Source organism: Leucoraja erinacea, chromosome 19, assembly GCF_028641065.1.
Source record: "Leucoraja erinacea ecotype New England chromosome 19, Leri_hhj_1, whole genome shotgun sequence".
Taxonomy (NCBI): Eukaryota; Metazoa; Chordata; class Chondrichthyes; order Rajiformes; family Rajidae; genus Leucoraja; species Leucoraja erinaceus.
Window position 1 is genome coordinate 1,152,536 of NC_073395.1, and position 12,280 is coordinate 1,164,815.

The 12,280-nt window shown below is 40.3% G+C and overlaps 1 protein-coding gene across 6 annotated transcripts in view; it reads right to left on the reverse strand.

Annotated features, from left to right (window-relative positions):
* LOC129706058 (coiled-coil domain-containing protein 91-like) overlaps positions 1-12,280 on the reverse strand; it is a 97,139-nt gene that overhangs the window by 69,221 nt on the left and 15,638 nt on the right. For 5 of the 6 annotated variants that reach the window (XM_055650023.1, XM_055650026.1, XM_055650025.1 and 2 more), the window contains exon 3: positions 11,444-11,522. The exons of the other annotated variant lie outside the window; for it this stretch is intronic. In XM_055650023.1, the coding sequence (XP_055505998.1) occupies positions 11,444-11,522 (79 nt within the window). The remainder of the gene's footprint in view (positions 1-11,443; positions 11,523-12,280) is intronic. 6 annotated transcript variants of the gene reach the window in all.

The following is a 12,280-nucleotide window of genomic DNA, read 5'->3' on the forward strand; positions in this document are numbered from 1 at the left end:
GTACATATTTGAAGCATTGAGTAGATTTTATTGAAGTTCCAATTTAAAAGATTTGCTCCAGTGTCAAAATGTAACTTGATAACAAGTCCATTACATCATATCCCAGTGGGCAAGCAATATATCAAATAGAGTGATGAAAATTAACATTTCATCCTTTCCTAATGATTTCTTGGAATGGTTCATCTGTCCAGGCATGATGTAAGGCACCAAAGCATTGCAACAGCTACATTTGTGTTTAATACTTGGGTGATATTTTTGATGCAAAAAAGGTCACACTCATTCTCTCTAACCTATCTTCTAAATACTAACAGTTGTAAAACAGACAATCTTTTTCATGCTATTTCTTAGAGCCATAATAATTACAGCAGAAATAGGCCCTTTGCCTCAACTCGTCCATGTCGATAATGCCACTCCCTGCTTTTGCTACCTCACCCAGAGCTATGGAAGATACAAACATTTCTGCCAGGGTTCGTTCAATTTAGCACTGGACAAGAACAGGTCCTTCGGCCCACAATGTCTGTGCCATGCATGATGCCAAGATCAACTCTAAGCTGCCTGCACATGATATATATTTCTCCATTCCCTGCAGAGCCATCTCCATCATCAAAGACCCCTACCACCCATCGCATCACATATTCTCCATCCTGCCATCTGGGAAGAGGTACAGGAGCATTAGCTGCAAAACCAGCAGGATGCTCCTCAGCTTCTTCCCGCAGGCTATAAGACTGATAAACGGACTTTGCCCCCTGCCAAAGTATCGCGCACCAACCACCAACCTGGACACACTGCAGCAGAGCCACTGTCGTGCCGATGGTGATCGGAACGCCTGTTGATGTTTAGTAGAGTGTTAATTTGTTCATGATATATGTATTTTTATTTCTATTTATTTTTTACTGCACACTGAATGGACACTGGTTGAGCAACGTTTTTTTGTTTCCTCTGGGTATGTGAGTACTCAGGAAAAATGACAATAAAGATATACAATACAATATAAATCCATGTGCCTATCCAAAATCTCTTAAATGCCACACTCACATCTACCACCATAACCACGCCGGCAGCATGTTCCAGGTACCCACCACCGTTTGTGTAAAAAAAACTTGCCACCCACATCACCTTTAAACTTTGTCCTTCTTACATTAAAGTTATGCCCTGTAGTATTTGATTTTTCCATTCTGGGAATAAGGTTCTGTCTGTCTGTCCTCCGTATCTATGCCTCTAACATTATATATTTCTATCAGGTCTCCTCGCAACTTCCAGCGTTCCAGTGAAAACAATCCAAGTCTGCCCAACTGCTCCCATTAGCTAATATCCCCTAATCTAGGCATCATTCTGCTAAACCTCCTCTACACTCTTTCCAAAGCCTGTATTGGGGCAGCCAAAACTGCATGCAATGCTCCAAATGCGGGCTAACCAAAATCCTTTTTCTTTATCTGTACACTGGGGACGGCTTGATTGTAATCATGTATAATCTTTTTATTGACTGGATACCACACAAACAAAAGCTTTGCACTGTACCTCAGTACAAGTGCCAATAGAACTAAGCTATAAAGCTGCACCATGACTTCCTGACTCTTCTGTTCAAGTTCTTCCTTGTTTCCCACAATATTTGAGGGTATATATGGATAGACCCGAGGGATTTATCCTTCTTCATGTGCCTCCACAGAGCCAACAACTCCTCTTTCATAATGAAAAAATGTTACAGGATATCACTGTTCACCTTTTAAATTCCCCAGTCTTCATGTCCTTCTCCAAGGTAGATTTTAGTTTGTTCCAGGCAACAGTGAGCCTGCTGATGGATGTTAACTAAAGATTCTAACATTAGCCAAGGGCTCCACAGAGGACAACATGGAACACTACCACGTCTTTTCTATGTCCATAAACTTCAAAATTGACTGATAATTCAGTCACCTGTTTCTCAAAATGTACAGAATCAGAGGCCCACTTGAAAATCTCCGCTAATTACAGTTAAATCTACATGGTGGAAATTAGCAAGAAATAGGACTTTTGTTCCATATTTCAAGTTACTACAAATGTGAAAATACTAAGCATAACAATCTAACATGCCTAAATAAAAAACTGAAAAATAGTTCAAGCAATTCCTATGGAGATTTAAATAAAAAGTCAGCATTCCAGGTTGATGACTTCCATCAGATTTGGGAAAAGTAATAAATTATTTATGTATTATTATATAAGCTGAAAAAAGTGCAGAGAAGATTAATGATTATGCAGCCAGGATTCTGAGTTATAGGGAGACGTTGGGCAGGCTTAGGACTTTATCCCTTGGAATGCAGTGAGCTGAGGGCTGATCATACAGAGGTATATACAATAGATTGGGTGAATGCACAGTCCAGGGAATCTAGGGGTAAAATTTAATAGAAACCTGATGGGCAACTTTTTCCCTCACAGGGTGGTGGATATTTGGAACAAGCTGCCAGAGGTAGTTGAGGTAGGTACTAAAACAGCATTCAAAATACACTGGGATAGGTACATGGATCGGAAAGGTTTAAAGGGATATGGGCCAAACGTGGACAAATGGGACTAGCTTAGATGGGACATCTTGGTTAGCGTGGAGGAGTTGGGCCGAAGGGCCTGTTTCTGTGCTGTATGACTCCATGAATTCTCTACGAATCTATTAAAATTACAGAATGGGGGAAAGATGTGAAGAGAACAAAGGGAACATATGTGATGGGGTTGAAATTAAGAGAGACTGTATGACACAAGATATGTCGGTGCCAAGACTTGCTTATCACAGCTGATCTAATTGGACGTGTGAAGAGGAAATGACAAATGAAAATGGAAGAAAAAGAAATACACCTTGGAGAAACAAAGTTTTGAAGGTACTGTTTCTGCATCAAATTTGCCGCAAGCTGTAAAAATCAGGTCAGCCAGAATCTGTGGAGAAAGGAACTGTTTGCCAGTTCTGATACAGTTCCTTTCCAGTTTGTAAAGGAACTGTTTGCCAGTTCTGATACAAACTGGAAAGGTTGGTTATCCAAAACTGCTGAATCCAATGTCAAGTCCTGAGGTTGTGGAACGTGCCAAATCGGAAGATGAGAGACTGTTGCTCAAGCTTACATTGGGCTTCAATGAAACAGTGTGAGTGGCCAGAGTGGGTATGAGAGAGAATTAAAGCAGAACCTCTACACCTCATCTGTTTTAATACACAGCTCACAGTTAATCACATCCACTTAGAACACCACCACTCATTCCTAAGCAGTATTTTAAATTGAATGAGGTACAAGTTACATACACCTTATCTGGAAAGAGGGATGGGTTCCTGGATGGTGAGAGGAAAGAGATAAAAGTGCAAGCACTGTAGTTTCACTAGAAAGTGCATTGACCAAGGGAGAAGGTGGAAGGATGAACAAGAGCATCATTTTTGAAATGGGAAGGGATGTGTCTGGTGATGACAGAAAGTAGAACATATGTAACTCATCTAATTTAATAGATGATGCCCACAGTCAATGCGGGGAATCAGAAGCTGATGACAAGGACAAGCTCAGCAAGTTCTGGGCAAGAGAAACGACAGTGAAAGAAGGTATATTGAAAGGGATAACCAGAGTTAAGGTAGAATGAAAACATCTCGGAAACACTAGTGCTGAGACTATCATCAGATCTGACAGAGTTAGAGATACAGGGAGATACAATCATGAGAGCTGGGGAAGTCTGAAAGCCTATAATTGATCATTAACTGCTCCCCTGAGGAAGTTGAGAAAGGGAAGAATCATACATAGGTCACGTGAAAATGCAAGTAGGGTGGAAGATGACATCTAAGCTGTTGAATATCAAGCTTTTAATGAGATCAGGGAGCAGCATTGATAGCCAAGATTGTCAAGAGGAAATTAGGTCAGTGTCTGGGAGTTCTCTTGCCCAGAGAGTCAGTACGGACTGATGTTCACTGCTGGGGTCATGATCCAGAGGGTTGCTTTGCAACAATCTAACTTACACGGGGTAGATTATCTTACTGCACATTCAAACAGTGAAAACAAACAATGCGGTTCAAAGGGAAAGGGAATACTTTATACGCAGGAAGGATAATGAGCACGGATATATCAAATCCATGTACAGAAGCTGGCATGCTGACTGAAGAGTCAAATTCACACACATATTTCATACACATACAACAATGGGAGTTTTTAATGCACAGCAAAATGAATATTCCAGGCAGCTGTTTCAAATCCAGTTCTTAAATTGAAGCCAACAGCCTCAATCCTTAGCCAAGACCTCTCCTCGAGTAAGTCTCAAGAGAAGTAGTGAAATAGGATCAGAGTGTGTTATTCCATGATCCTCATTCTAAATTGACTGCAAGGGACAAGAAAATCTAGAAAAAAAATTTGATACACGAAAGAACTAGCACCTCACATCCCCTTGGGATACCCCAAAGCACACACTGCTGTTCCATCAACTCCAATGACGGCGAAATAGTCGGTAGCATTTGTTGAATGAAGGTTGGCTATAATACCAGTTGTCCCTGCTCTTTTTAAAATAGCACCATCAAATTATTTATTTCCAACTGAACCAGCACATTGGATTTTGGTTTAATGTTTCAAATTCAAACAGAGCTTCTTACAGTCAATATTTCACTGATGTATCAGTCAAGATGAAGTATTTCTGCATTGGAGAGGGGATAGAAACAAAGTGTTCTAACTCTAGGCACAAGTACAAGGGGCGGCACAATGCTACAGATGCTGCCCTTACAGCACCAGAGACCCGGGTTCGATCCTCACTACGGGTGCTGCCTGTACGGAGTTTGTACGTTCTCCCTGTGACCGGGTGCTCCAGTTTCCTCCCACACTCCAAAGACATACAGGTTTATAGGTTAATTAGCTTTGATAAAATTGTAAATTGTCCCCAGTGTGTGGGATGGTGCTGGTGTACGGGGTAATCACTGGTCAGCGAGGACTCGATGGGCCGAAGGGCCAGTTTCTGCGCTGCATCTCCAAAGTCTAACGTCTACCACCATCTGAGCCAAGCTGAGTTTTTACACTCCTTATCTAGAGTGGGTTGGGAAGGAGCAGGTACTTTGCACAACATATTTGTATCGTTTGTTTAGAAGCATATTTATACTGCTGCCACAATAGGACATTGTGAGATATTTTTATACTATATGTGATCACCCATATGTGTGATATTAGGTGATGATCTCTAGCACAAAGCAGGAGAGAGAGAGCACACTCCTGAGCAGGCTACCGGATAGCCCTATCATATACTATGACTGGACTGGCATAGTTTCTTTTTCTGTGAAGAACACGGAAACTGATGCCTGCAAGAAGGATAGCAAAAAATATGAATTGCTATTCTATTATCAATTTTCCCCGACAGTTCCTGCATCTACTTCCCTTGACATCATTAGGACTATGGAGTTGATCTTGCAACCAAAGAAAATCAGTTACTGTATCTGCAGCTGTAACATCAACTATTTTGCTTTGAATTCTGAATTTCTCTGAGGGATCAATAAATTATTATTATTATTATTATTATTATAAATAAACTCAGACAAAACCTCAATGCAATATTACAGTTGCTGGAAATGCAAAATTGTAATGTCAAATAGGTAAGTAAAACTCAGCAATTGTTTCTCCTCGCACTTTCCGAGCCTAACCAGTATTCAATTTACATGTTTTACTTCAATTAACAATGATCAGTTACTCAAATAAAACTGCCCACTTGGTAACCTATAAACTGAACAGAAAACCCTCTCCAGAAAACTATTTTCTCATCATTGCATCTTTGTGGAAATTTGTTTTAAAGTAACGGAATAAGCAATTCTATAATATCTCTGTGCTGAAGTATTTGTATATTTTATATAAGTAAATGTTTGATGCTTTAATATGAATATTACAAAATTCCTTGAACTATTTGACTATCAGAATGTGTATTCCACCTATGAAGTTCATGTACCAATCAAAGAGCCACTGTGTGACAAACATATTAGTTGAGCAGTATGGCAATTTACCTGGATGACAATAAAATGATAAAAGTGTTCTAATATCAATTTCCTGCATATAAATGGCATTTATCCATAGAACACAATAACACAAGCAATGAATACAATGCTTTTGGCTGAAATCAATATGCTATGGGCCATTAGTTTAGTGTTCAAAATGAACAGTGGGGCCCTGGGAAGTGTTGGACAGCTGAGGGATTTTGGAGTACAAGTACATAGTTCCCTGAAAGCCTCCTTGCAGGTATTTAGCACGATGAAGGCTGCTTCTGGCACGATGGCCTTCATTAGTCAGGAGTACAGAAGTTGGAACACAAGGAACTGCAAATGCTAAAATCTTGAAAAAACAAAAAGTGCTGGAGGAACTCAGTAGATCAGGCAGCATCTGTGGAGGGATTGGACAGGTAACATTTTGGTTTAGGTCCCTTCTTCAGATTGATGTCACGCTGGTGGATGACAGAGCTACCAGACGGAAGTCATTAAGGAATGCTACCTTGCTTTTCCTTGACACTATGATGATGGTGGTCTTTTTAAAGCAGATAGGAACCTTAGACTGGAGTAGAGAGAGGTTAAAGAATACTCCTGCCAGCTGGTCCTCGCAGGTCCTAGTTGCTTTCCACAGGTTTACTTTCAGGAAGGTGATTGTAAATTTCCCTATTTTCTGCCTGCTATCTTGTGATGGATATACCACAGAACTACGTCCAGGAGCAGTTATGAAGAATATGAACCCTGGGAAACTGGGTTTGATGCCACAACCCAGATCTCAATGTGGAGCGAATAAAAGATCATGAAAGGTTACTGGTCACACTTTCCTCACCCTGGAACTCCTAACTGTTATTTCAACTACAGCTAACACATGATCCAACTGATTTGTTTATATTCATTCAACATACATTACACTATGGGTTAAAGCTATGATCTCCAAGGAACATTTAACATGGAAAGACTGTTTCAGGCAAGAGTGCAAAACTTTACTTGTTACCATGTCTGAAATCTATTTAAGAATGGATTATCAATTGTAAGGATATATGAGGATTTACATCAATGGAGGAAGAATACTGAAATAATATAAAAGAAAGAGAGATAAAAACATATATTGTTACAACATTAAAACTACTACAAAACTACAACTACTAAACAGCAGCAAATAAATAGAGTTTCGCACGTCCTTTAATTGCAATGGCTTATCGAGAAAATCTCATCCAAAAGTATGTGGAAGACTGTGGGTCCTGGATCACGGAATGAAGTGAAATCCAACAAGCTCATTCACAGCATGCTCTTATGTAATCAATAAACTCACGTTGCTAAATAAAAACCAACAGACCAATATTATAGGAATACATTTAGACCTGGAATCATACACCACAGGAATAGGTCCTGTGGCCCAATTCATCAGTGCTGAACAAGATGCCACATTTAGGCTAGTGCCATTCGCACACATTTGGCCCATATCCTTCTAAACCTTTCCTCTCCATGTTCTTGTCCAAATGTGTTTTAAATGCTGTTGTAATTCCTGCCTCAACTACCTCCTCTGGCAGCCTACTCTATATGTCCAACATCCATTCAGTGAAAAAGCTGCCCCTCAGGTTCCTATTAACTCTTGCCCCTCTCACCTTAAACCTCAGCCCTTTAGTTCTTGATGCATAAGACTTGGTGCATTTGCCGTATCTATTCCTCTCATGATTTTATACACTTCTATAAGATCACTCCGCAGGCTCGTGCGCTCCAAGGAATAAATTCTTGCCTGCCTAACCTTTCGCAATAGCTCAGGCCCTTGAGTCCCGGCAACATCCTCGTAAATCTTCTCTGCACTCTTTCCAGCTTTATTTAATTATGCTTCCCTGCATAACATCTCAAATCGCAGTCAAGCCACAAACCTACACAGGTGACAACTCCAGAATTCAACTCTTCAATATCTCCATTCAAAATTCATGTTCCTTTTCCCCCCGTGAGTAAATCAAATCAACTCCTAAAGATCTACATATTACATAAATCTAAACTAAGCACATGCAACCCTGGAGCATTTTTCATTGGAATTCAATATTGCTGATACTTGATCAAAATATCCTGTTCACTGTTTGTACAAGTTAACTTTTGGAATATATCATTACTTACAAAAAAAATCCAATGCCAAGTTTGCTTGATACCTGTATTTTCAAATGATACAAAGTCAGCATAAAATTGCTCATGCTGAAAATAAGTATTCACTCAGTAATATCTGAAATTGTTCCAATAATAACTGTTTCAGCCCACAGTATCAACAACATTCATTGCAATATTCTTCATTAATTTAATTTTGACCCATGCCATGCTTCTTGAGGCGGATAACTAGATTGGCTTTGCTTTAACATTAAACATTAATTTCAACATTGACACCAGTATTAAATATAGCCAAACTAATCCATACTTCATCACACAAACGAACCCTTGAACTCATATCTGCGAACCTTCTTATTCATAGAGCGATACAGTGTGGAAACAGGCCCTTCAGTCCAACATACCCACACCGGCCAACATGACCCAGCTACACTAGTCCAACCTGTATGCATTTGGTCCATATCCCTCCCAAACCTGTCCTATCCATGTACTTGTCTAACTGTTTCTTAATCATTGGGATAGTTCCTGCCTCAACTACCTCCTCTGGCAGCTTGTTCCATACACCAACCACCCTTTGTGTGAAAATGTTACCCCACGGATTCCGATTAAATCTTTTCCCCTTCGCCTTAAACCTATGTCCTCAGGTCGTCTAATCACCTACTCTGGGTAAGAGACTCTGTGCATCTACCCGATCTATTCCTCTCATGATTTTATACATCTCTACAAGATTACCCCCTCATCCTCCTGCTCTCCAAGGAATAGAGTCCCAGCCTACTTAACCTCTCCCCATAACTCAGACCCTCTAGTCCTGGCAAATCCTCGCAAATTTTCTCTGTACCCTTTCCCGCTTGACAACATCTTTCCGAGGACTTACTTAAACTGTCATTCTCAGTTAGTAGATCAATTAAACAGTTCGATACCTTAATTAGCATAGTGATTTATCTAGGCACGCCAAGTAACATTCACATTTACATAACGTATTTTGGCAATTTCTAAACATTTTTTTAATTCTTCACTTTTAATCCTGAGAAATGGGTTAATTTGATAGCGGTAAAAGTGTCCACATCTATACATACAAACTGTAGTTCGCGATTCCCATGTGCAAAATAGATTAAAACTAGTAGCAGGCACCTAGCAATCAATTTAAAAAAAAACAGAAACATTCCCCACTTATCAACATGTAAACAAGGAAATGTGAGCAAATAGACATATGCATGCATAACTGCACAGAACCATGAACAATATGATTTTTATCTTGAGTAGTAAGACTAGGAACATCTAGTGCAGTTGTTTCACTGAAATTGCAGATGGAGTTTAATCCGAGCAAGGAGTAATGTGTTGCACTTTGGGAGGTTGAATGTAAGAAAGGAATATACAGATAATAGTCAGACCCTCAACAGCATTGATGTACAGAGGGATCTTGGGGTCCAAGTGCATTTCTCCCTGAATGTGGCAGCACAAGTAAATAGAGTGGAAAATAAGGCATATGGTTTGTTTGCCTTGAATGGTTGGAACATTGAGTTTAAGAGGCAGGAAGTTACAATGCAGCTTTATAAAACTTAGGTTAGCAGTAACAGGATCGGTCCGAGTCAGCATGGATTTACGAAAGGGAAATCATGCTCGACTAATCTTATGGAATTTTTTGAGGATGTATCTAGGAAAATGGACAAGGGAGAGTCAGTGGATGTAGTGTACCTGGACTTTCAGAAAGCATTTGATAAGGTCCCACATAGGAGATTAGTGGGAAAATTAGGGCACATGGTATTGGGAGTAGAGTGCTGACATGGATCGAAAATTGGTTGGCAAACAAAGAGTAGGGATTAACGGGTCCCTTTCAGAATGGCAGGCAGTGACTAGTGGTGTACCGCAAGGCTCGGTGCTGGGACCGCAGCTATTTACAATATACATCAATGATTTGGATGAAGGGATTCAAAGTAACATTAGCAAATTTGCAGATGACACAAAGCTGGGTGGCAGTGTGACTTGTTCATTAGTCTATGAAAGTAAGCATGCAGGTACAGCAGGCAATGAAGAAAGCGAATGGCATGTTGGCCTTTATAACAAGTGGAGTCAAGTATAGGAGCAAATAGGTCCTTCTGCAGTTGTACAGAGCCCTAGTGAGACCACACCTGGAGTATTGTGTGCAGTTTTGGTCCCCTAATTTGAGGGAGGACATTCTTGCTATTGAGGGAATGCAGCGTAGGTTTACAAGGTTAATTCCCGGGATGGTGGGACTGTCATATGCGGAGAGAATGGAGCAGCTGGGCATGTACACTCTGGAGTTTAGAAGGTTGAGAGGGGATCTTATTGAAATATATAAGATTGTTAAGGGTTTGGACATGCTAGAGGCAGGAAACATGTTCCCGATGTTGGCGGAGTCCAGAACCAGGGTCACAGTTTACGAATAAGGGGTCAGCCATTCAGAACAGAGACGAGGAAACACTTTTTCCTCACAGAGAGTGGTGAATCTGTGGAATTCTCTGCCTCGGAGGACGGTGGAGGCCAGTTCTCTGGATACTTTCAAGAGAGAGCTAGATAGGGCTCTTAAAGGTAGCGGAGTCAGAGGATATGGGGAGAAGGCAGGAACGGGGTACTGATTGGAGATTATCAGCCATGATCACATTGAATGGCGGCGCTGGCTCGAAGGGCCGAATGGCCTACTCCTGCACCTATTGTCTATTGTTAGGCCGCATTTGGAGAATTAAGTGAAGTCGGTTACTGGGGGAAGGATGTGGAGCCTTTGGAGACGGTGCAGCGAGATTTACCTGGATTGGAGGGTATTAGCTACATGTGGAGGTTGGACACACTTGGGATTATTTTGCACTGCAGCATCTAACATTGAGGAGACTTGGTAAAGTATATAAAATTAGGAGAGGCATAGATAGGGTAGGCAGACATAACCTTTTTCAGAGGGGGAAAATGTCTAAGACGTGAGGCCATAGCTTTAAGGTCAGAGGGAGGAAGTTTAAAAGGAACATGTGAGGCGATGGGTGCCTAGATCATGTTGCCAATGGTGGTAGTGGAGGCAGATACGATAGTGGTGTTTAAGAGACTTTTAGATACAGAAATGGATATGCAGGGAATGAGGGAACATGGATCACGTGTTGGCAAAGGAGATTAGTTTAACTTGGCATCATGTTCGACACAGACATTGTGGGCCAAAACTGCCTGTTCCAGTGCTATATTGTTCTATAAGATAACATAAGCTATATTTTAACACTAATTACATACATCTGACAGATTGCCCACTTTAAATCTAATGAACCCCTCTTTCACATTTCATATATATTTTTACAAGAAAGTTACTCAGCTTCCCATTTTCCAAGAAAGAAAGAAATTCACATTCTATTTGAAACAGATTTCCAAATCAGAGTTAATGGATCAATAGGTTTTATTTACCTGCAGTAAATGCTGCCCAAGGAATGGCTGGGGAGACTGACTGTGTTCCCGTTTCACCATCTTCAAAGTTCTCTGCTGCCTGAGCATTTATTTTGTTTAAAAAAGCAGAGTTTAATTTGGCAGTACTAACTTATTTCCTAAATATATTTAATAAAAGAATGAATAGTCATCAGAATTTGTGAAGAATAAAAAGGCAAATCCAAATGAAAGATGAGAAAGTGTTGGTTGAAGCAAGCTTGGGGCCGACTTGGAACCTATTTTATAAAAATGTCCATCTGAATAGTGTTGGGCATAGAAATGTTCTGAAGTCGTATCTTGATGGGATGTTTCATCCTTGAACAGAGTTGCTCATTAGTCATTATGAAACAAACCTTCTGCCCTTCCAACTGCAAGAGAAAGCATAGCTTCCAACCCAACCTCCAAGCAGCTTCTCAGAACAGATCTTAGTATCCCAAGAAATGAACATTCAACAATGCAAAAAGCACTGAGAGGTACTTTAGTCTTGCACTTTAATGGTTACATTTTCATGCCACACTATTTTTAACACATATATTCAAAGCTTGAGGCCGTGCAGAATAGAAATAGTACCTGGTAGTTTAATTGCGAAATGTTGCATTGAGCCATGAAAGCCAGTAAGACTACAGTTAGTCTGTGGTCTGTACATTGTTAATAGGTGTAAACTGAGTTGGCCTTGACAATTAACCAGCTTCTTAGAATGGAGAGGAAAAGAAGAAACATCTGCAAAGTCCCCAGTCCATGAAGCACTTCTGAAAAGCTAATGTTTCCATCGACTAGATTTATTTATTTTACATTCCAATAGTAAATGATAAAGTTTAA